The following is a 21,993-nucleotide window of genomic DNA, read 5'->3' on the forward strand; positions in this document are numbered from 1 at the left end:
ATCATTTTTAAAAAACAATGTGTGTCTACAGTCATGCATTAGTCTTCCATTTATCTATAGAAGTACCTGAAAAACATTAATATTCAACTTGGTAACTTCTTCATACGAGCTCCGTTTTTGACATTTTTTATATCCACGCATAGCTATCGACGAGTACTACAACTTTCACTTACATTACTTTGGCTAAAACAAAAGATATAATTATTTATGATTTTATAACAATCGGTTATATATAAAAATCCTTTAATACTGAAAACAGATGTTACAACGAACATGTGGATATAAAGATCGATAAAATTTGATATCGTATGAAGAAGTTATGACGTTCATAACAGAAAACCTACGCAACCAAGCAATCGAGATCGCGATGAAGATAATCATCAATAGCCTCAAACACCTCATCAATGATTGTCTCATGTAAGATGTCGTGAGAAAAACTTAAAGAAATCATTCATAAATATTGAATGGGTACAAATGACAAGGACTTATTTTGAAACAAAAAAAAATATTAGGGACTAAATGAGTGCAAAATAAAAAATATATTACCATATTAAGTCATTTTTCTTGGTTAACCTGGAGCAACCGGTCATAACAATTGAATGTGTACAGTTTAACAAGTTGAAATGGGTAAATGTGGACGAAAAAAACTCAGTGGCCAAATGTGTACAAGTCAAAAAATATATTACCCTTTTAAGTCATTGTCTCTTTTTTTATGAGTGTAAATATTGTCTAGCCCGTAAATAAATATTAAAATATTATATATATATATATATATATATATATATATATATATATATATATATATATATATATATATAAAAGCTTAGGTTATTTTGTTTTACTAACTATTGTATGCCAGAATGCAAAAATCTGGACCAACGGATGGAATTCATCAATGGACATGATTTGAGAGTGTATGATATTATAATAGGATATCATGTACCATATAATCACACAAATTTTAGCAAAAGAGTATTTTAAACAATTAACTACAATTATAAAAGGAAATTTTCGGATATTTATGGATAATTAATTCTCCTAATTTTAAAAATATGATTTTTTTTTAATTAATTCAATTTAATTTCTAACATAATTTGTAAAAATAACCGATTTATTCTGTTAGAATATTTTTTTTAGTTAGAATGATGCTCTTTCAGAATTTTATTCTATTAGAATATTATTGAATAATAACAAAGTTCTGGAATCCGAGGTTGGAAAATAACTACATTCTAACATATTTTGTCAGAATAACATAATGTCAATCATAAACTGCTAAATACATTCCGAAAAGAATACACAAAAATAGATTCTTGAACTAATAATATACCAAATAATTAATTGTGATTCTTTGAATAATAACAACATTCTGAAAGAATAACAAATGTAATAAGTAAAAAATAACAACATTCTTAAACATTAAGTGTAATCATTCTTTAATTCATTCTTCAAACCTTTCCCATCAGTTCTTCAAGCCATTCTTCAAGCCATTTCTATCACAAATTCTGTTAAAATGCAACAGTAAAATTCTGTTAGAATACATTATCAACATATAAATATTAAAATTTTATCAAAATAAAACAACAAAATTCTAGCAGAATTTATTATCAACATATAAATAATTAACCAAAACCAGATTCGGAAGACATGAATAAAAAAAATTAACAGATTTTTATCCTCTCAATTTATTAACAATCAAATGAATAAAAAAAATTAACAGATTTGATACTTCCATGGTCCTGCAAAACAATTTATAATACAATTGAAACAAAGTTGATTCAAGAGTTTTGTTAAACACCTTACTTACAACAAAAACATTTATGAAGAAACCATTTATATTTGCCAAAAAAAATAGTTGAACTTATATAAAAAGATTGGATAGAAAATCCAGAAACCTGATTTAAGCATTTTATCGAGCAGTTGGTATGCAGCATGAAACTTTCTTTAAATTCTCAATAATGACAGCTTATCCCTTGGCCAATCTTGAAACCTGTGAAAAACATGAAAAACAAAAATCTTGTCTCTTAGTATTTTTAACAGACAGTTGGTAGGCACTAAATAAATAATTGGTTGCTCAATGTCTGGATGAGAAAGAGCATAATTAATGAGCATTTATTTAGGTTTAAACACAGAAATATCGAGTATTTCTTATTGTGAACCAAATCAAGAAGAAAGAAACAAATCTAAGTATGTGTAAACGAAGAATCATCAAACATAAAAAAACATATATACCGAAATCGCCGGTGAATAAACGTGGTGGTGGAGGTGTGGTACGTTTGCTAGTGATGATGATTTTGATACAGGGCTTTCTGGGAAATGGAGATAGAACGCAAAGGAGGTGATGGTGGTGAACCAGCGCAGGTGATGTCGACAATTTAGATAGAGTAATTAGGTTTTTCTTAGAGAATGCGTAATAGAGACATAGAGAGTTGAGAGGGTGAGAGAAACAGGGACCAAGAAAAAGAAAGATTCATTTAAAGCTAGCAGCAACCCTTGTGAAATTCTTACCAGTTGGATTTCTTGAGTTTCACTGCTATTTTATATAAAGGTTCATCGCAGGTGGCCGCTGATTTAGAAAAAATCAATGATGTGGCCGGTAGTTTTGTGTTTATGATTAGGGTTGAGAGAAATAGAGAAAGAAGTGGCGGCTGCATGCTTGCTTCTGATCTAAAACACACACACACACACACACACACACACACTTTCACCCACACCGCAGGTTGTGCTTGCTCCAAGAATTTAATAAATTTACTGGCTTCAGAGGGATTATGGCTCGACTTCCTTGCGATCTGATGAAGAGGGAGGAAGAAGAAATCGGGTCTCTCATGTGCCTGCCGGTCGAAAAAATAAAAGAGCAGGGATTAGGGTTAGTGAGATGAACAATGATTTAAAAAGGATTTGTGACACTCATTTTCCAAATATACAACATTTATTTTTGGTTTATAAAGGTAAAATGACTAAGTTACCCTTTATTATTTAATTAATGATTTTTTTTTCCTAAATTTTGATTGGAGCATTTAGGCACACAATATTTGCTAAAAACATTTGAACCTATCTCTCTCTCTCTCTCTCTCTCTCTATATATATATATATATATATATATATATATATATATAGGGTTAGGTTATTTTGTTTTTACTAACTATTATGTGCCAGAATGCACAGATCTGGACCATCGGATGGAATATAATCAAATGTCATGATTTGAGGGTCTATGGTAGTAGAATAGGATAGCATGTACCATATAATCACACAAATTTCAGCATAAGGGCATTTTAGTCAATTAACCTATATTAAAAAAGGAAATTTTTCGGATTTTTAGGGATGATTAATTCCTTTATTTTTTAAAAATCTGAATATTTTAAATTAATTCAAATTTAAAAATCCGATTTTATTCTGTCAGAATGATAGAATGTCAACCATAAACTAGTAAATGTATTTTTCGATTTTATTCTGTCAGAATGGCAGAATGCCAAACATAAACTAGTAAATACATTCTGAAAGAATACATAAAATCGATTTTTGAACTAATAATATATCAAAAAATTACATTCTATGATTGTGATTCATTGAATAATAACAAACATTATGAAAGAATAAACAAGTATAATTCTTAAAAAATAACAACATTCTTAAAAAATGAGTGTGATCATTCTTTAATTCATTCTTCAACCCTTTCCCATCAGGTCTTCAAGCCATTCTTGAAGCCTTTTCAACCAGAAATTCAGGAAAACCCAAACATCCAAATTTACATGGATTCAAATCAAAATAAGATGAAGAAGAAGATCACCTGTTGGCCATGGAAACAATAAAGAAGATCAAAAACTGCAAACTTTATGAAATTGAATGTCCCATTCGAATGAAACAACAACTTCGATTCATAACGAATTAACCTTTTTTATCAATAAATTGAAAGAAACAATAAAGAACATCAAAAAAATACATACCTAACGATTATAAACAAGACTTCAAAGTTCAAACGATAAAGGCTTTATACAAAATCTCGGATAGATCCCGATGATGATGAAGGCCGATCAACAATTTGATGGTGGTGGAATAGCCACTTGCTGCGGATTTGGTCGACAATGAAGACCACCAAGCATAAAGAAGTTAGAACAATGGTGGTCGGCGGACTAGGAGGTGTTGGTGATGTACGTCTCTGGAAAAAACGGTGGTGTAGGGTTTTAATAGGTAAATAAAAATTGATCCCTTAAATAAAGGGATATCAGTTGTTAATTTTGGATATTCATTAATACATATATATGTAATATTACTAATTTACCCTTAATTAATTAATTAATTAATTAATTATTTGCTAATTTCTAATTGGTGCATTTAGGCACACAATATTTGCTAAAAACATTTGAACATATATATATATATATATATATATATATATATATATATATATATATATATATATATATATATATATACCTCACAAACTTCTAGATCTGAACAATATAATGATCAAGGAACTCTTAGAATCTATAAAGTTTAAAACTAAATAGATTTACTTCACTCAAGCATTCTAAACATGAAGAAAAGTGGACAAAATCCTAGATCTATCCATGAAATGTAATAAAGTTTGGATCTTTGATACTTACAAAGGCCCAACAACAAGGAGAGGTGATGATAATGTTGCTACTTTGTCCACTCCACTACTAGATTACTCTTTTCCTCTTCTCCTCTCCTTCTTCAAGCTAGAAATGGGCACAAAAGTGGCTAAGAACTTCAAGGACGTTAAAACTCAGGGTTATCTGGGCTTAGAGTGTGATGGAGGCAGAGGGTGAACAACCCTAGCCCCATCATTCCTTTAAATACTGAAAATTAGGGTTTTTGGTCCTCAGACTGCTCTCACATCATGAGCATTGTATTGCTCATGTCATGAGCCTCAAAATGATGTGTGGGTCCAAATTACTCCTCACGACATGACACGCATTCCTCACGTTGTGAGAAAGGCCAAATTGAAAACATTTAACTCAATAATAATAATAATATTGTGCACGTGGCCCAAGTGTTACAATTCTCCCCCACTTGAATCAGACTTCGTCCTCGAAGTCGGCTACTATGAATAACTCAAGATAATTCTCCCATATCTCCGCCTTCGACTCCATAGTCCACTCGGAGCCTTTCCAATGTTGCCACGAAACCTTTACCAAATGTATCTCCTTGTTGCGCAGAACCTTCATCTTTCTCTCAATTATCGCCATCGACCTCTTAGTATAATTCAGGCACTCATCGACCTGAATATCATCCAAAGGGACCACTGCCTCATCGTCTAACATACACTTCTGCAACTGCGAAAATGGAAGGTGTTGTGGATTTGGCTGATCTCACTCGGCAAATCCAACCAGTAGGCCACCTGGCCTACCCCTAGCGATCACACGGAATGGTCCAATATACCGAGGACCCATTTTTCCCCTCTTCCTGAAGCATATTACACCCTTGCAGGGTGAGACCTTCAGTAGCACCATATCGCCGACCTGAAATTCCGACTCTGATCGGCATCGGTCGACATAACTCTTCTGCCGACTCTGAGTTTTCTACAGACTCTGCCTGATCTGTTGAATAAGCTCTATGGTCTGAAGGACTACCTCGATCCTTCCCATGACTATGTGACCAACCTACCCCCAACAAACTGGGGTACGACATCTTCGACCATACAGGAGCTAAAAAGGCAGGGCACCAATGTTGGAGTGATAGTTGCTTTTGTAGGAAAACTTCGTAAGTGGTAAGTAGGAATCCGAAATCCCTCTGAAATACTTATGGGTCAAAGGCACCACTGCCGGCCCATTGGATTAGATATCTTGATTTGTTGTATGATTTTATTTAGAGTTATGTGATACTGGTTATGTGATTAGACCAGTAGATCTGTAGGATTACTTATGTTATTTGTTATTGATTGATAATGTTATGCATTGATATGTTATGGTAACTGGGTTTGACGCGGACCAGTGGATAGACTAAAAGCCAAGATACCCAGGGTGGTCCGGATAGATTGAAGGCCTATGAGGCGGACCAATCAAATTTAAGGCCCAAAGAGCGATCCAGATAGGCTATAGGCCCAGTGAGGCGGTCCAATCATGTCGATGGCTCTATATGCATGTTGTTGTCTGTTAAGTTTGTGTGGTGGTACCTTGGGGGAACTCACTAAGCGTTGGCTTACAGTTTTAGTTTTGTTTTAGGTACTTTTGAGGACCGTGGCAAGGCGAAGGCATGACCATACACATCCTTTGTTTTATGTTGTTAATCTTGGGAGACTCTGATTTTGGATAATGTTTTTGGAGACAATGGTTATGTAAACACTTCTTTTTAGTAAATGGGTTGTTATGAAAAGTTTAAATTTGTTTTGATTTTTGAGATGTTACAAAACCACTCACACTTAATGTCTTACAAAATACATTTATAACCGTTAAATTTAAAGTGAACGGGAGAGATCTGTATAGATCTATATGGGTTGACACCCCCACCTGTGGTTGCTAATTACAATCTTAACAGAAGAGTTACACCTCATGATAAATGTGTAAACATTACGACCTCCGATGAAGTTTCAGGAGGTGAAACAACTAAGTTAGGAAGGCAGTGTCAATGATATATAAGTTATATACAGTAACACATAGTTTTTTTATTTAAAAAGTACATTTATATATAAGCTGGGAAAGCAATTATATACGATAAAAACATACTTTTGGTTTAAAAGTACATTGAGTCAAACATGTGAACTCACCAAAATTATGTTGACCCTTTTTCAAAACGCATGTATTCTTAGGAAACTAAGAAGCTGGAAATCATACATATGTAAACAATCATGGGATTACAGTTTATATGTCATCATGTTGTATTTTAACGTTGCCTAACTGTTAAGGCATGCTCAACACTTTTCAGATTATTATGTACTCCTAGACTAGGGACTTTGAAATCTCCATTTTTTCATTTATAAAAGTTTATAAATTATGTTATGCTGTTGTATTATGTTTTGTATGCAAATGGGTGTGATCCATGACATCATCTCACTACTCGGTGTTTCCGCCACTGACTGGGGATGTGACAGATTGGTATCAGAGCCATTGGCTAAAGGGAACTAGTATCTTCTTAGAAGATTACAAATATTGCCTAGGGTTCACAACTTAGATTAGGTTTATCCCTTAAACCTAAGAATAAAAGTTTATTAATTATATTATTGATCGGTCTACATACGGGAGTAGTGTCTAGGATGAACATGGTGTTTGGGTTATGGGATTTCAGAATGACTATACACCAAAATGGTCCTGCCCTCCGACTATCTTGACTGGTCAATCCTTACCTGATAGCCTTGAAGTAGTAAACAAAAATTAATAATACAACCACTTAAAACTATATGGAAATATGTAATTCACTATACAACTATCTTGAAATCATGATTTTAGGTCAAATTCCTTAGCTAAGTTTTATAGTACATGGGCCGAACCACAACTAAACGTAGACTAATCACATATGTTTTATTATGGTTAGACCAAATGCACTACTAAACTTGGATACAATTGTTGATAGACTAAACACTTGGGGATTCTAAGAGATTTAAGCAAGATCACAAAGTTCAAAGTACAAAAGATAATACTTAAAAACTCACAAGGATATCGGTAACATGTTATGAATGCTTATACTTGATAAATATATGTATTACAGATCCTCATAAAATGCTAACACTCATGAACATCAATCTTTTTTTATGTTTATATAGGACACTAGTTACTTAGTTATGATACACTATATATGTTCATATTAGATACTTATGAGTTCCTTAGGAAATACACACACTTGCAGATCATTACGAATTAGGGTTTCATTTGACTTATACACTACTGAATCGACCGATATTAGATGGGTATTATTGTTGGATTAAATGTCTAAGCCCATAACTATTATTGGTATGTATTCGACCTGAGAGTAGCATGGTCCATTTGGGTTGCACTTCACCGGAACAATTTGTATGGATAGTCTTTTGAGATAGTATGTTTATGATTTATATTAATATATTATAAGTTCTAATATATTAATATGGAATCATATTATTTAATTAGTATTGATCAAGAATTAATTTAGAATTAATTTAGTGATCAAAAGGAACTAATTAAATATGGACTCTTATATATATAACATGGGCCAAGTTCATTTAGGTTGGGCTAAGCTTGCATGGATAGTCCATGGAGTTTTTAACCCATGGATCCTATGGAAATGAAGGGTCATGGGTATTAGGGTTTACATGGATGAAACCCTAATCCTCCATACTATATAAAGAGGTCTTTGACACATCAAATGGCACTAGTGTGTGGGGATACAAGAGTGGGCCAATTTCTAGTGTGCTTACTATTCTCTCAAGATTTCCAAGGTGTTTTTGATGATTTGTGATTCCACTTGAGGCTTCCACACTATTGGGGCTAAGCTCTTAAAGTTCAAGACTTCAAGCCACATCAAAAGGTATGTTATCTAACTAGGTTTTTGTAGTATAGTTGCTTCATATTATGCTATTTAGGATAAAACCTTGGAGTATTGAATATTTGCATGTATAATAGAGAAAACATAGATCCAAGGTTTATACGGTTGCATGTACACCTTAGGAGTGTTAGAATGCTCATAACCCTTCAATTATTATCAATTATACTTACAACAATATTTTCATATGACTTATACTATCTTTTAACCAATCGTAATAGGACAAAACCATGCCTCCAAGAATGTCTACTTGGGGTTGTCCAGGACCAACACCAACTCCGGAACCAATATCGACACCAGACCCAACATTTATCCAAACACCACCGCTAGACTTAACGAAAATTGAATAACTGATCGTGCAACTAGTCGATGATGCCTTAGAAAACTACAAACCATTAGAAACACAACATCTAGGCAGGGTAGTGGTGGAAGTGATGTTAGAGGAGGATGTGGAAGTAACTCACACGGTGACAATAGGGGTCAAGCTGATACACAGGAAATATTTCAGCACCCTCACCTTTCAGTATCGTATTGTATAGTATAATACAAGCGTATATTATATTTCTTGTTTTCTTCACCGTCATAGACCATGCATGCATTTTTAATATGTCCCAACACCCTTTAAGGACCAAAAAGCATGGTCTACGTCCTTTCTTACTAATTCTTGTGCCGCCTTGAACTGTTTCTTTTTGTCGATTACTTGATGTGGATATGCCTTCATAAATACAACCCATGTTGGATATATTCCATCTGAAAGATAGTAATCATGCTTGTGGGGTTCACCATTCAGATAAAATGAACGATCAGGTCCTGTTCCATGATATTTTTCATCAAACCATGGTGGTTGGTAGAGGACGTTTAGATCATTGTTTGAACCAGCTACACCATAATATGCATGCCAAAACCATAAATTTTGTGATGTCACCGCTTTTAATATCATTGTTGGATACTAATTGTCACCCCTCATATATTGGCCTCTCAATTCTTTTGGACAATTCATCCAATTCCAATGTTCATCCTATGGATTTAGATGCAGCTGAAGGTGTTACATTTCTTTTGCATGTCTTTCCATTTTGAGTTTACTTTGTGTTAACCTCCCATTTGAACATTAAAATGCTATAGAATACGATCCTAAAATGCATCAAAATTTTGTTGATTTATGCATTCTTTATCTTGAGAAACATTGGCATATGTCATAGCGAAAGCCAATTCATCGCATTCCACCCATTTCTTTGACTTTTGGTTGTTTGTATAGATGCGTTTTTTCTCAGCAATGGTGTAAGTCCCTAATTTGCCTGTGTATCAATCAGATCCGTTTGATGGTGCAGAATCACAATCAAATAGATGATGTCAGATCAAATAGAAGAGAAGGAGAAGAAGTAAATGATGAATCTCAATGTATTAATGAATAGAATGATGATCCGGATACAAGAGATTCACACACACACACACACACACACTAACACACAATAGTTCTTCTGTCTCTCTGGCCGTAAACTCTCTAGGGTTCATCAATCTCTACTCATCACCCCTAACACCTATATTAATACTTGGAGAACTTGGGCCGGATAACATGGGCCATAAATGGGTTTACGGCCGTAAACTCAACCGTAAACATGACCGTAAACTCCAAAAATATTACAAAAAAATACATTTGCCTAGAAAAGTAAAGTATAAACCATATTTTTGTCCCAACAATCTCCCCCCTTGGTTTATAGCTTTCTTTTCTTAAATGACCCAACAAGCTCCCCCTAAAAAGTAGTTGGCTCTTCTTGTCAATCTTCAATGGGAGCTTGGCTTCAGCTTTAACCTTCGATTTCTTCACAGCATCAGGATGAACATATGAATCTTCAATGAATGACTTCATCTTGAGCCCTTGAGGTTTTCTTCAGAATTTGGCATTGAACGCACATTGGGTGAGGAGGCTTGACGTATTGATTCTTGAAAGATGGCGCTTTCAGCTTGAGAATCTTCAGAGAGAACAAATCTCCTGGATCACTTTAGCAGGTTCATTGTAACACCGTAAATTTCAAAACCATTTTTTGCAATTTATAAAAACACAATTCATTAATTATTCATAAAAACATCATTGTTTGAAATTCAAGTTCATAGCATATAACAATCCCAAGATCTCATAGCATAAAAATCCCGTGTGTGTACTGATCAGGCCGGCGCCTTCCCGCGATCCTCACTAGTACCTAAAACAAATAACACCAAACACTGTAAGCACAAAGCTTAGTGAGTTCCCCAAAATACCATATATATAACACATATTAGCCACTCGAGGCTATAACTCTTTGGGTCCGTGCACCCAACTCTTTGAACCCTCAGGCTCTATCTCTGTGAACCTTCCGGTTCTAACTCTGTAGTATGCACAACATAAATCACATAGAATAATGCAATGAAACACATAACACATATATAGCATTCAACATTGTATCACATAACTCTAATTACCTACTCAAGGTAAAGTATAGTGAGAAGACTCACCTCGCGTATCTCGGTAACTCGTAAATCCTGGAAATCACTAGTGCTCGATCTCCCGAGCTATAGTCCTCCTATAACACAAGTATATCTCTAATTAACACTATCCCAACTATGGCTGACTAATTCTACCAAGTCAACACCGGTCAACTCTGGTCAATGGTCAACGGTCAACCCAACTCGCTGAGTCTGGCGTGGACTCGCCGAGTCCCTATGGGGACCCAATTCCTCTGAATCCCTTCCGACTCACCGAGTCACTCACCCAACTCGGTTACTCAACCCCTGGTTCGAAAACACTGAACAACTCGCTCCAACTCGTCGAGTCTGCCTATGGACTCGACGAGTGCATTCCATGCACAACCCCAAACGACCTTCTGAGGTCAGATCTGTTCCACTAACTCATAGATCCAGTCTTTCCAAGCTTATTTATCACGTAAAGTTTATGTCTTGGCGCTCATATCACACCTATTGACTCATAAATGGTGTTTTAACCTCAAATACAATTATCCCAAACCAAAACCTTCATAGACTCATATAACGCTTGGGCAAAGAGGCACTCTGGACCTCCATGGATCCAGATCCAGAACCTAACTCGCTAAGGGACCATGGGAGCACTAGATCTAGTCACAAAAGGGCTCAATAAGCCCTAAATCAACATGAACATCACCACAACAGATAAATGGTTCGAAAATTGTACCGCAAACGTGATGTTCTGGACCTCAGATCTTCAGGAAGTTAACCCTCTTGCTTCCTCTTGGCTATAGCTTCCTTTCCTTTGCTAGACAACACCTCCAAGGTCGAAAATGGCTCCTTCTCTCACTCCGAACGCTCAAGCTCACTAGGGTTTCGCTCTGGGGGCTGGTGAGCACAAATGACGGCCATAAGGCCCTTTAAATAGGCCCCAAACTCGAGAAATTAGGGTTTCATTAAACAGAGCGGACTCGCCGAGTCCACCAATGCGACTCGTCGAGTCCGATCATTAATCCGGGTGAGAAATCGCGTCTCTACTCGGCGAGTCTACGCACCAACTCGCCGAGTTCTTCCACAAAACTCGAAATAAAATGAATAAATATAATACCTGAATTTCCGGATGTTACAATTCTCCCCCACTTGAATCATACTTCGCCCTCGAAGTCTTATCTCTGAAATAGCTCCGGATGCTGCTCACGCATCTCTCGCTGTGGCTCCCAAGTCAACTCGGATCCTTTCCGATGTTGCCACTGAACCTGCACCAGAGGCACCTCCTTGTTTCTCAGAACCTTGATCTTCCGATCCACAATCGCAATGGGTCTCTCCGCATAGTTTAGGCTCGCATCCACCTGAATGTCCTCTAACGGCACTACCGCCGACTCGTCGGCTATACACTTCCTCAACTGAGACACGTGGAAGGTATTATGAATTCGCTCCAACTCCGCAGGTAGCTCCAGGCGATACGCTACCCTGCCCACCCTCGCGATTACTCTGAACGGCCTAATATATCGGGGCCCTAGCTTGCCCCTCTTCCTGAATCGAATCACTCCTTTCCAAGGAGATACCTTCAGGAGAACATAATCACCGACCTGGAACTCAAGCTCGGAGCGTCGCCTATCCGCATAACTCTTCTGGCGGCTCTGAGCTGTCAACAATCTCTGCCTGACCCGCTGTATCTGCTCTGTCGTCTGAAACACAATCTCTGTGCTACCCATCACTCGTTGCCCTACCTCTCCCCAACAAATGGGAGTCCGACACCTCCTCCCATACAACAGCTCAAAAGGCGGCATACCAATGCTCGAATGATGGCTGTTATTGTAGGAGAACTCTGCTAAGGGAAAATACATGTCCCAACTTCCGCCAAAATCCAACACGCATGCTCGGAGCATGTCCTCGAGCGTCTAAATCGTCCGCTCGCTCTGACCGTTAGTCTGTGGGTGGTATGCGGTACTAAAATGCAGCCTCGTACCCAACTCCTCATGGAATTTCTTCCAAAATCTGGAAGTGAAACGCACATCCCGATCTGATATGATCGAGATCGGCACCCCATGCCGCGATACCACCTCTCTCACATAGACCTCTGCTAACTTTTCTGCTGAAGAACTCTCACTAATGGCGAGAAAGTGAGCACTCTTTGTCAGACGGTCTACTATCACCCAAATCGCATCGACGCCCCTTGCCGTTCTCGGCAATTTGGTGATAAAATCCATGGATATTTGCTCCCATTTCCACTCTGGGAATTCTATTGGTTGCAACTTACCATGCGGTCTTTGATGTTCGGCCTTAACCCTACGACAGGTTAGGCACCTCTCAACAAACCACGCCACATCTCTCTTCATACAGGGCCATCAATACTCTCTCTTGAGATCCAAAAACATCTTAGTGGCCCAGGGATGGATCGAGAATCTCGATCTATGCGCCTCCTCCCTCAAGATGGTACGCGTTCCTCCAACAAACGGTACCCAAATCCGACCCTGGAAAGTCATAAGCCCTCTGCTATCGGTTACGAACTCTGATACCTAACCGATAACTCGCTCTCTCTTATGGTTCTCCGGTCTTACAGCCTCAGCCTGAGCCCCTCTGATGGTGTCCAACATCGGAGTCATCACCATCAATCTCATACAAATATCCCGAATTAGGGCGTTCTCTGCCCTACGACTTAGGGCGTCGGTTACCACATTAGCCTTGCCCGGGTGGTAAAGGATCTCACAATCATAATCCTTTACCACATCCAACCATCTTCTCTTACGCATGTTTAGGTTTGGCTGATCCATCGAATACTTCAAACTCTTGTGGTCCGTGTATATCGTACACCGAACCCCATACAGGTAATGGCGCCAAATCTTGAGGGCGAACACCACAGCCCCCAACTCTAGATCGTGGGTGGGATATCTTGCCTCATGAGGCTTCAGCTGCCTTGATGCGTACGCGATCACATGCCCTCTCTGCATCAACACCGCGCCCAACCCAGATATCGATGCGTCACAATACACCACGAAGTCCTCCATTCCCTCTGGAAGAGCCAACACCGGGGATTCGCACAATCTCTGGCGAAGAGTCTCAAATGAGGCCTGCTGCTCTGGGCCCTAACTGAACACCACACCCTTCCGGGTTAACCTGGTGAGAGGAACAGCAATCTTGGAGAAATCTTTGATGAACCTCCGATAATAGCCGACCAACCCTAGAAAACTCTTGATCTCGGAAGGAGATTTCGGCACCTCCCAGCTCAACACTGCCTCGATCTTGGCCGGATCGACCAAGATCCCCTTTTGGTTAACGAGGTGACCAAGGAATTGCACCTCTTGTAACCAAAAATCGCACTTGGAGAATTTGGCATAAAGCCTCTCCGATCTCAGCACACTGAGGATTTCTCGCAAGTGCTCCTCATGCTGCTCCCTGGATCTCAAATACACCAAAATGTCGTCAATGAACACAATTACTGATCGATCCAGCATCGGTCTACATACCCTGTTCATGAGATCCATGAACGCTGCAGGCGCATTGGTGAGCCCGAATGGCATCACCACGAACTCGTAATGCCCATAACGAGTCCTGAACGCGGTCTTCTGGATATCCTCCTCACGCACCCTCATCTGATGATATTCAGATCTCAGATCAATCTTGGAAAACCAAGATGCTCCCTGCAGCTGATCGAACAAATCATCTATCCTTGGCAAAGGATAATGGTTCTTGACCGTTAGCTTGTTCATCTCGTGATAATCTATGCACATTCGGTGCGAACCATCCTTTTTCTTCACAAAAAGGATCGGTGCTCCCCACGACGAGCTGCTCGGCCGAATAAACCCCTTCCCCAGCAGATCCTGAAGCTGCGAGGATAACTCCTACTTCTCTGGAGGTGAAAGACGATAGGGCGCCTTCGCAATAGGAGCTGCCCCCAGAATCAAATCAATGTGAAACTCAACCTGCCTCTCGGGAGGCACACCTGGTAACTCCTCGGGGAAAACATCCGGGAATTCCCGCACTATCGGAACCTCCTTATCCGTACTCCGTCTCTCTGCACCAGCTCTCGTATCCATCACATATGCTACAAAACCACTACAGCCCTGCTGTAGGCTCTGTCTCGCTCTAGCAGCCGAACAAAATGCTGAATCGGGATAGGTACCCTCGCCGTACACCGTAGGAACTCCCCCACTTGGGTCTCGTATAGTCACCAGCTGCCGCTCACAATCGTTAACGGCTCCAAATCTGCTCAACCAATCCATGCCTACGATGACACAGACGTCCCCCATCGCAATCGGGACCAAATCAATACGAAACTCTACACCGAAGATCTCGAGCACACACCCTCGAATCACCTCTGTAGCATACACTGCTCTCTCGTCGGCGATGGAGACTCTCAGAGGTCGACTCAACGCCTCCCGACGAATACTGATGTGCTGACTAAAAGCCAACGATACAAAAGATCGACTCGTACCCGAGTCAAATAACACCAAAGCAGGTACAGAACTTACAAGAAAAGTACCTACGCATAACATAAAATAAGCACAAAATCTCAAACATTAAAATAAATACATGAAAGAATACATACCAGCCATGACATCGGGCGCTGTGTGGACCTCCTCCGCAGTCAACTGGAAAGCTCTCCCTCGAGCCTTCGGCGTCTCGGTCTTCATCGGCCGACTATCCGAATCTCTAATCGCAGCAGGGGCAGTCCCCTGAGAAGCTCCCTATGCTGATCCTCGCAGTAGCGGACACTCGGCCTTCCGGTGTCCGGTCTGGTTGCAGTGGAAACATGCTGCAAACCCCTTGGGGCAGTCCTTGGCCATATTCCCCTCCTTGCCACACTTGTAGCAAGATCCAGCTCTACAAACTCCATCATGACCCTTGCCGCACTTTCCACAAGTGCGGCCCTTCTGGCTCCCTGCTCTGGGATCAGCGGGCTTGGCCCGCTTGGCTGCTGGCTGGGACTGTGCCGCTCGCCGATCCCTCCCCTGAGACTCTGCCTCCTCCCTAGCCCTAGTCTCTAGCTCAATCTCCCTCTTCTGGGCATTTGCCTAAAGCTCGGCAAATGTCCGGTACGAGGAGTTCGCCACGAACTCCCGAATATCTCTCCTCAAAATGCTCAAATAACGGCTCATACGTGCCTTCTCAGTAGACACATGCTCAGGGCAGAACATCGCCCTCTCATGAGACATCCTGGTAATAACCGTAACAGACTCCGTACCCTACTTGAGGGTCAAAAACTACTGTTCCAACCGATCCCGTTCCACCGGGGGAACGTACTCATCACGAAACATGGCGGTGAACCTCTCCCAGGTCACCACAGCAAGCTCTACTGGAGAATAGTGTGATGTCGTGAACTTCCACCAATCCTTCGCCCCCAAGCAAAGCTGGTTCAGCGCAAACCGAACCCTCAAGTGCACCGGGCACGAGCATGTATAGAAACACCCCTCAATGTCAGATATCCATTTCATCGCTGCAATCAGATCATGCGTCCCATCAAACTCCGGTGGCTTCGTGTTGCCGAACTCCCTAAAAAACAACGAGTCACCCCCTTGCGGCCTAGCAGCAGCAATGGCTGCGGTGGCCGCTACAACAACAGCCTCAGAAAGAGCGGCATAACGCTCGTCAAAAGTCTCAATCAGCGTGGTCTTGATAGACCCAAACATCTTTGGTATCTCTACCCTGATGGCCGCAGCCACCTCCTCATGGATGATCTGGCAGATCTCCTCATCACTGGTCTCGCTGCTCTCTGGCGCATGACGTGTCCTCACCATGATCTACCTCTGAAAAACAACATACGATATATTAGAAACTCACTCGAGCATACTCGCACTCGATAAACTCGTCCCCCCTTGATTCCCGGCATCCCGAAGATTCTTACTTGAACTGTACACCGTCCCGGTGTTTTCAGTACGGGCCCAATACTACCTTCCACACCCCGTCAATATACAACCCAAATCCTCCTCCTAGGATCCCAAGTCCCAAGTACTCTATTATGCAAACTCCTTTCTCTAACAGATCTCTCATAAGCTCCTCCCTGCTACCTACTCACTCTCAAGCATCTCATAGCAACTCACCACTCCCTAGGCTAAGGCATCACAAACCATGCCACTCTAGTCCTAATAGGAGTACCTAGCCCACTCTAGCACAAGAATACATCATATCAATATCATAAGCATATAACATAAAGGTATCTTGGGAAATCACCATTCGGGCGCTGACTGATCATACACACGACTCTGCTCTGCGTTTTCCAAAAATCTTTTACTCTTTTTGAAAATATTTCTCAAATCCTCAGTTTGAGTTCAAATACGCCCGAAGGTATACTCGAATCCCTCAAACCAAGGCTCTGATACCAACTTGTAACATCGTAAATTTCAAAACCATTTTTCGCAATTTATAAAAACACAATTCATTAATTATTCATAAAAACATCATGTTTTGAAATTCAAGTTCATAGCATATAACAATCCCAAGATCTCATAGCATAAAAATCCCGTGTGTGTACTGATCAGGCCGGCGCCTTCCCACGATCCTCACTAGTACCTGAAACAAATAACACCAAACACTGTAAGCACAAAGCTTAGTGAGTTCCCCAAAATACCATATATATAACACATATTAGCCACTCGAGGCTATAACTCTTTGGGTCCGTGCACCCAACTCTTTGAACCCTCAGGCTCTATCTCTGTGAACCTTCCGGTTCTAACTCTGTAGCATGCACAACATAAATCACATAGAATAATGCAGTGAAACACATAACACATATATAGCATTCAACATTGTATCACATAACTCTAATTACCTACTCAAGGTAAAGTATAGTGAGAAGACTCACCTCGCGTATCTCGGTAACTCGTAAATCCCGGAAATCACTAGTGCTCGATCTCCCGAGCTATAGTCCTCCTATAACACAAGTATATCTCTAATTAACACTATCCCAACTATGGCTGACTAATTCTACCAAGTCAACACCGGTCAACTCTGGTCAATGGTCAACGGTCAACCCAACTCGCCGAGTCTGGCGTGGACTCGCCGAGTCCCTATGGGGACCCAATTCCTCTGAATCCCTTCCGACTCACCGAGTCACTCACCCAACTCGATTACTCAACCCCTGGTTCGAAAACACTGAACAACTCGCTCCAACTCATCGAGTCTGCCTATGGACTCGACGAGTGCATTCCATGCACAACCCCAAACGACCTTCTGAGGTCAGATCTGTTCCACTAACTCATAGATCCAGTCTTTCCAAGCTTATTTATCACGTAAAGTTTATGTCTTGGCGCTCATATCACACCTATTGACTCATAAATGGTGTTTTAACCTCAAATACAATTATCCCAAACCAAAACCTTCATAGACTCATATAACGCTTGGACAAAGAGGCACTCTGGACCTCCATGGATCCAGATCCAGAACCTAACTCGCTAAGGGACCATGGGAGCACTAGATCTAGTCACAAAAGGGCTCAATAAGCCCTAAATCAACATGAACATCACCACAACAGAAAAATGGTTAGAAAATAGTACCTCAAACGTGATGTTCTGGACCTCAGATCTTCAGGAAGTTAACCCTCTTGCTTCCTCTTGGCTATAGCTTCCTTTCCTTTGCTAGACAACACCTCCAAGGTCGACAATGGCTCCTTCTCTCACTCCAAACGCTCAAGCTCACTAGGGTTTCGCTCTGGGGGCTGGTGAGCACAAATGACGGCCATAAGGCCCTTTAAATAGGCTCCAAACCCGAGAAATTAGGGTTTCATTAAACAGAGCGGACTCGCTGAGTCCACCAATGCGACTCGTCGAGTCCGGTCATTAATCCGGGTGAGAAATCGCGTCTCTACTCGGCGAGTCTACGCACCAACTCGCCTAGTTCTTCCACAAAACTCGAAATAAAATGAATAAATATAATACCTGAATTTCCGGATGTTACAATTCTCCCCCACTTGAATCATACTTCGCCCTCGAAGTCTCATCTCTAAAATAGCTCCGGATGCTGCTCACACATCTCTCGCTGTGGCTCCCAAGTCAACTCGGATCCTTTCCGATGTTGCCACTGAACCTACACCAGAGGCACCTCCTTGTTTCTCAGAACCTTGATATTCCGATCCACAATCGCAATGGGTCTCTCCGCATAGTTCAGGCTCGCATCCACCTGAATGTCCTCTAACGGCACTACCGCCGACTCGTCGGCTATACACTTCCTCAACTGAGACACGTGGAAGGTATTATGAATTCGCTCCAACTCCGCAGGTAGCTCCAGGCGATACGCTACCCTACCCACCCTCGCGATTACTCTGAACGGCCTAATATACCGGGGCCCTAGCTTGCCCCTCTTCCTGAATCGAATCACTCCTTTCCAAGGAGATACCTTCAGGAGAACATAATCACCGACCTGGAACTCAAGCTCGGAGCGTCGCCTATCCGCATAACTCTTCTGGCGGCTCTGAGCGGTCAACAATCTCTGCCTGACCCGCTGTATCTGCTCTGTCGTCTGAAACACAATCTCTGAGCTACCCATCACTCGTTGCCCTACCTCTCCCCAACAAATGGGATCCCGACACCTCCTCCCATACAACAGCTCAAAAGGCGGCATACCAATGCTCGAATGATGGCTGTTATTGTAGGAGAACTCTGCTAAGGGAAAATACATGTCCCAACTTCTGCCAAAATCCAACACGCATGCTCGGAGCATGTCCTCGAGCGTCTAAATCGTCCGCTCGCACTGACCGTTAGTCTGTGGGTGGTATGTGGTACTAAAATGCAGCCTCGTACCCAACTCCTCATGGAATTTCTTCCAAAATCTGGAAGTGAAACGCACATCCCGATCTGATACGATCGAGATCGGCACCCCATGCCGCGATACCACCTCTCTCACATAGACCTATGCTAACTTGTCTGCTGAAGAACTCTCACTAATGGCGAGAAAGTGAGCACTCTTTGTCAGACGGTCTACTATCACCCAAATCGCATCGACGCCCCTTGCCGTTCTCGGCAATTTGGTGATAAAATCCATGGATATTTGCTCCCATTTCCACTCTGGGAATTCTAGTGGTTGCAACTTACCATGCGGTCTCTGATGTTCGGCCTTAACCCTACGACAGGTTAGGCACCTCTCAACAAACCACGCCACATCTCTCTTCATACAGGGCCACCAATACTCTCTCTTGAGATCCAAAAACATCTTAGTGGCCCCGAGATGGATCGAGAATCTCGATCTATGCGCCTCCTCCATCAAGATGGTATGCGTTCCTCCAACAAACGGTACCCAAATCCGACCCTGGAAAGTCATAAGCCCTCTGCTATCGGTTACGAACTCTGATACCTGACCGATAACTCGCTCTCTCTTATGGTTCTCCGGTCTTACAGCCTCAGCCTGAGCCCCTCTGATGGTGTCCAACATCGGAGTCATCACCATCAATCTCATACAAATATCCCGAATTGGGGCGTTCTCTGCCCTACGACTCAAGGCGTCGGTTACCACATTAGCCTTGCCCGGGTGGTAAAGGATCTCACAATCATAATCCTTTACCACATCCAACCATCTTCTCTTACGCATGTTTAGGTTTGGCTGCTCCATCGAATACTTCAAACTCTTGTGGTCCGTGTATATCGTACACCGAACCCCATACAGGTAATGGCGCCAAATCTTGAGGGCGAACACCACAGCCCCCAACTCTAGATCGTGGGTGGGATATCTTGCCTCATGAGGCTTCAGCTGCCTTGATGCGTACGCGATCACATGCCCTCTCTGCATCAACACCGCGCCCAACCCAGATATCGATGCGTCACAATACACCACGAAGTCCTCCATTCCCTCTGGAAGAGCCAACACCGGGGATTCGCACAATCTCTGGCGAAGAGTCTCAAATGAGGCCTGCTGCTCTGGGCCCTAACTGAACACCACACCCTTCCGGGTTAACCTGGTGAGAGGAACAGCAATCTTGGAGAAATCTTTGATGAACCTCCGATAATAGCCGACCAACCCTAGAAAACTCTTGATCTCGGAAGGAGATTTCGGCACCTCCCAGCTCAACACTGCCTCGATCTTGGCCGGATCGACCAAGATCCCCTTTTGGTTAACGAGGTGACCAAGGAATTGCACCTCTTGTAACCAAAAATCGCACTTGGAGAATTTGGCATAAAGCCTCTCCGATCTCAGCACACTGAGGATTTCTCGCAAGTGCTCCTCATGCTGCTCCCTGGATCTCAAATACACCAAAATGTCGTCAATGAACACAATCACTGATCGATCCAACATCGGTCTACATACCCTGTTCATGAGATCCATGAATGTTGCAGGCGCATTGGTGAGCTCGAATGACATCACCACGAACTCGTAATGCCCATAACGAGTCCTGAACGCGGTCTTCTGGATATCCTCCTCACGCACCCTCATCTGATGATATCCAGATCTCAGATCAATCTTGGAAAACCAAGATGCTCCCTGCAACTGATCGAACAAATCATCTATCCTTGGCAAAGGATAACGGTTCTTGACCGTTAGCTTGTTCATCTCGTGATAATCTATGCACATTCGGTGCGAACCATCCTTTTTCTTCATAAAAAGGATCGGTGCTCCCCACGGCGAGCTGCTCGGCCGAATAAACCCCTTCCCCAGCAGCTCCTGAAGCTGCGAGGATAACTCCTACATCTCTGGAGGTGCAAGGCGATAGGGCGCCTTGGCAATAGGAGCTGCCCCCGGAATCAAATCAATGTGAAACTCAACCTGCCTCTCGGGAGGCACACCTGGTAACTCCTCGGGGAAGACATCCGGGAATTCCCGCACTATCGGAACCTCCTTATCCGTACTCGGTCTCTCTGCACCAGCTCTCGTATCCACCACATATGCTACAAAACCACTACAGCCCTGTTGTAGGCTCTGTCTTGCTCTAGCAGCCGAACAAAACGCTGAATCGGGACGGGTACCCTCGCCGTACACCGTAAGAACTCCCCCACTTGGGTCTCGTATAGTCACCAGCTGCCGCTCGCAATCGATAACGGCTCCAAATCTGCTCAACCAATCCATGCCTACGATGACACAGACGTCCCCCATCGCAATCGGGACCAAGTCAATAGGAAACTCTACACCGAAGATCTCGAGCAC

General features: G+C 41.8%; 1 protein-coding gene across 1 annotated transcript; it reads right to left on the minus strand.

Moving 5' to 3' along the window:
• Positions 1–9,073: 9,073 nt before the first annotated feature.
• LOC145063818 (uncharacterized) lies at positions 9,074–9,412 on the minus strand. Its single transcript, XM_079011397.1, has one exon. The coding sequence runs from the start codon at positions 9,410–9,412 to the stop codon at positions 9,074–9,076; it is 339 nt and encodes a 112-aa protein (XP_078867523.1).
• Positions 9,413–21,993: the final 12,581 nt, after the last annotated feature.

Source organism: Lactuca serriola, chromosome 7 (assembly GCF_051521515.1).
Source record: "Lactuca serriola cultivar US96UC23 chromosome 7, Lser_US96UC23_V15, whole genome shotgun sequence".
NCBI classification, from domain to species: domain Eukaryota; kingdom Viridiplantae; phylum Streptophyta; class Magnoliopsida; order Asterales; family Asteraceae; genus Lactuca; species Lactuca serriola.

Excerpts from the sequence above, each read along its gene's own strand:
- LOC145063818 (XM_079011397.1), bottom strand. The coding sequence starts at position 9,412 with ATGATATTAAAAGCGGTGACATCACAAAATTTATGGTTTTGGCATGCA.